Source organism: Panthera onca, chromosome B2, assembly GCF_046562875.1.
Source record: "Panthera onca isolate mPanOnc1 chromosome B2, mPanOnc1 haplotype 2, whole genome shotgun sequence".
In the NCBI taxonomy this organism is placed as follows: domain Eukaryota; kingdom Metazoa; phylum Chordata; class Mammalia; order Carnivora; family Felidae; genus Panthera; species Panthera onca.
The window spans coordinates 65,996,033-65,999,620 of NC_138343.1; the positions used below are offsets into that span (position 1 = coordinate 65,996,033).

Sequence of the window (3,588 nt, forward strand, 5' to 3'; positions counted from 1 at the left end):
TCTGTGAACTACCAAGCTAATCTCTAGTAGGGAAAAGTGTAGTCCCCAGTCTGACTGTCCCTCCACCATCAGGATTGAGTCCCACCTATTGTAAACCTTTCATCTACCCCCTCCCCCAATTTCACTTACCCTTTGGGGGCCAAGTGTGGTAATTTTGTATAAATGTGGTAGAGAATCCCAGAGACCCTTTCAAGAGGTCTGTATGGTTTTCCCTTTTCATATTCCTATCTATAAGGCTAAACTTTCTTCAAATTCCAACCGAAATAACATTCTGCAGCAGACTAAATGCAGAGAACTCAGCTAGTGGTCTTCTATTTGGTTTACATGTGTATAAAAGTAGTACACTGAGAAGGTACTGGCACTTCTATATTTGTTTGAGAATATTTGCTTTTCATTTTATACGTTATGTTCACCTATTATAGTTACGTTTAAAAGAATCCAGGTCAGTTCCAGACAATATCACATTTCCCCTAAGACTGACTGAGTTTTGGTCAAAGCTGCACCTCAGAACCCAACTCCTAGACCCTCCCCCCCACCTTTTTTTTTTTTTACCCCAAGTGTGTTCTTGGACATTTCTAGCTTTGAAAGTTTTAATTAAGGGTTAAACTCAAGGGCCACCTTGGCTGTGATGTTATCTCCAATATCTTCAATGAAACATCAAGGAGCTATTTATTCAAAATTTTAGTCTTTAATTAGCAAACTTGGGAGGGGAGGGGCGGGTGGCAATGGTAGCTACATTAGGACTCTGAGGCAAAGCCAGAGACCACAAACAGTTGGTTTTTCCTTGCCAAGCTGGAGCAGACTTTAAACCAGGCCAGATCATTCCAGCTCTGACCACAGTCTACTCTCAATCCCGCATCCAGGCGCGTTGGTTGCTAACTGGCTTCACTTCATCCAAGGACCTAGATGCAGGGCCTTCATGGCATCCTCCAGCTTGAGCATCCCTGCACCAGAAAGCAACAGATGTTCATGAGGAGAGAAGGTAAAAGCCTGGGCAGTTCTCAGCCTCTTTAAAGGTTCATTTCTGGGACTTCCCAGCCCAGCGGTCTGCACCTGGAATTCTTGGGAGTCCTCAGAAGGTGGGGTCGCTGAGCCCATTCCAATATCCCCTAAGAAGCTAGAGGGAGTGTTGGAGGTAAGGGAAGAATGGGGATCAGGTCTCAGAAGATAATCTTTCCCTATGAGGCCAGTCCCAGGCAGCCTCTCTTCGTAGTCTTAATCCAGGGTCTCTAGGACCAAGAGACGGCATTACTGGGGGCCGCCCCGGTGGTGCCTAAAGTGCGGGTGGTGGTTGCCAGTGGAAGAGAGGGAGAGGTGAGAAGGGCTACAGAAGAGGGAGTAAAACTACCCAGGCTTCCCCAAACCTCTCACCTCGTTCCTGTCGCTGGCGGTGCCACTCGGCCATGGACTGGAGCATCCATTTGGCCCTAAGCTTGTACAAGTAAGAGCCATAAACCACGACCTCGGCGAGGCCCGAGGATTCCAGAACCTTTAACTCAAGCATGACTTTGCTGACTCGCTCGATGTACGGGATTCGAGATCCACCTACGCCTGTTTGGGGAAGGAGATGAGCGCTCAGGACCACGGAGACCGAGACGCCTGGGTCAGGGCTGGGCTCACTCACCAAACATAGCTTCCAAGAGTTGTGTCTGGACCTGAAACACCTCAGGATCTTTCAAGTCGTCGGGAATTTTCACCCACGGTGGAATATCTTTTCGTTTCGGCAGCGTCCCCATCTGCACTGGTTTCAAATCCAATTACACTCCAACCCAAGCTAGGCCTAACACAATCAGCCAGGGCCGCGGCGCGGGCTGGAAGTTGAGCACCTGGGCAGGCCCCGCCTACGACAAGCCCCGCCCCCTGCCTGGCGCCCTAGTTGGCCACTCACAACGCTCCGCCGGCCCGCCTGCGCTTAGGTCGTGCACGTGACCATCTCCGTCACCTTCCTCTCTCCCCAGCACTGGTGGGCCCAGCTGCCTCAGAGGGTATAAGGCTTTCCGTCGACTCGTTGCTTCCGCACCAGAATCTCTTGGCCTGGGGAGTGTGTGGGGGAGAGGGCGATGGCAGCTCTTCCCCTGGGAACAAGCGGTTGGGCCTGAACCCGCAAAAGTCGAAAATTGAGGTTTGAGGGTGCGAGAACCACAGGGGAGCTGCCAAATCAAGTCCTTGCCTCCCACGTTCCAAAGGAGGGTTCCATTTCCCCTGGACCTAACGGGGCCCAACCCTGAGGCTTCACTGAGACCCCTACAACTCCTGGGGACTTGGGAATAAAATTGCTGCCATTTAACAAATGAGAAAAGGAGATTCAGAAATTATTTATCTTCAAGGAATGTGATGGGGGCTCTAAACTGCCTCAGCTGTCCACGTTCCTTGAAGCCCATGAGTCTGGAACTTTTAAATCTATCCAGATTTCAGAGCTCAGGTGTGCCACACCTGGCCATTTTGGCCCAAACTGTATGTTTTTAATGTTTATTGATTTTGAGAAAGAGAGAATGTGAGTGGGAGAGGGGCAGACAGAAAGGGAGAGTGAGAATACCAAGAAGGCTCCACACTGTCCAGACTTCTGGTTCTAAATAGTTTTGTTTAGGGGCACGTGGGTGGCTCAATCAGTTAAGCACCCAACTTGGGCTCAGGTTATGATCTCAGGTTTGTGAGTTCGAGTCCTGCATTGGGGATTCTTGCTTGGGATTCTCTCTTTCTGCTCTCCCACCACTTGTGCACACACTCTCTCTCTCAAAATAAATAAACTTAAAAAAAATAGTTTTATTCATTTAAAAAGCACATCATTTGTAGTTCGTACATGGGATTCACCCAATGAAAGTGTGATTTCAATGTTTCGTAGCTTCATAAATGCAGAGATGAAGCTGACTTTTCCCAAGACCTTGTTCTGGTAACATCTAAGCCCATGAGCTTACTATATTAAGACTATTTCTTAGGGCAGACTTCTTCATATTCAGTCAAAAACTAGGTTCTTGGGGCGCCTGGGTGGCTCAGTTGGTTGAGTGTCTGACTCTTGGTTTTGACTCAGGTTGTGATCTCACAGTTGGTGGGTTCAAGTCTGGCTCTGTGATGACAGTGTGGACCCTGCTTGGGATTCTCTCTCTTTCTCTCTCTCTCTCTCTCTCTCTCTCTCTCTGCCTCTCCCCCCTTCTCAAAATAAATAACGTTAAACAACTGTGGGATTTTAGCAACCACCAATGTAATCAATTTATATAATTATCCATGGCTAAAACTATCAAATATTCAACTATTAAGGAACTGGATATTCACAAGTTCTGGAAGGAATGACAGGAGAGAATGTTCCTTTACAATATACAGTTGGAGGACAGATGCCACCTCAACAAAGACCAGAATTAGCATCACCAATAGGACAAATGGACTACTGGTTTGTCAATGTCATATAAACAAAAATGAAGACTTTTATTAATAAAGAGACAATGAAATGCAATGCATAATTCAAATCCTGAATCAAAGGCAGAGACAGAACATTTTAGACCAATGGGGGCTGTTTTTTCTTATAAGATTTTATTTTTAGGTGCACCTGGGTGGCTCAGTCAGTTAAACTCAGGTCATGATCTCATGGTTCAT

At 47.3% G+C, this 3,588-nt stretch overlaps 1 protein-coding gene across 1 annotated transcript; it reads right to left on the reverse strand.

The window, feature by feature from the left end:
- Positions 1 to 692: 692 nt before the first annotated feature.
- On the reverse strand, positions 693 to 1,823 carry LOC132667281 (developmental pluripotency-associated 5 protein). Its single transcript, XM_060615951.2, has 3 exons — positions 1,625 to 1,823; positions 1,372 to 1,551; positions 693 to 944 (listed from the first exon to the last, which is right to left on the reverse strand). The coding sequence occupies exons 1-3, from the start codon at positions 1,734 to 1,736 to the stop codon at positions 886 to 888; spliced, it is 351 nt and encodes a 116-aa protein (XP_060471934.1). The 5' UTR covers positions 1,737 to 1,823; the 3' UTR covers positions 693 to 885.
- Between the last annotated feature and the right edge of the window lie 1,765 nt (positions 1,824 to 3,588).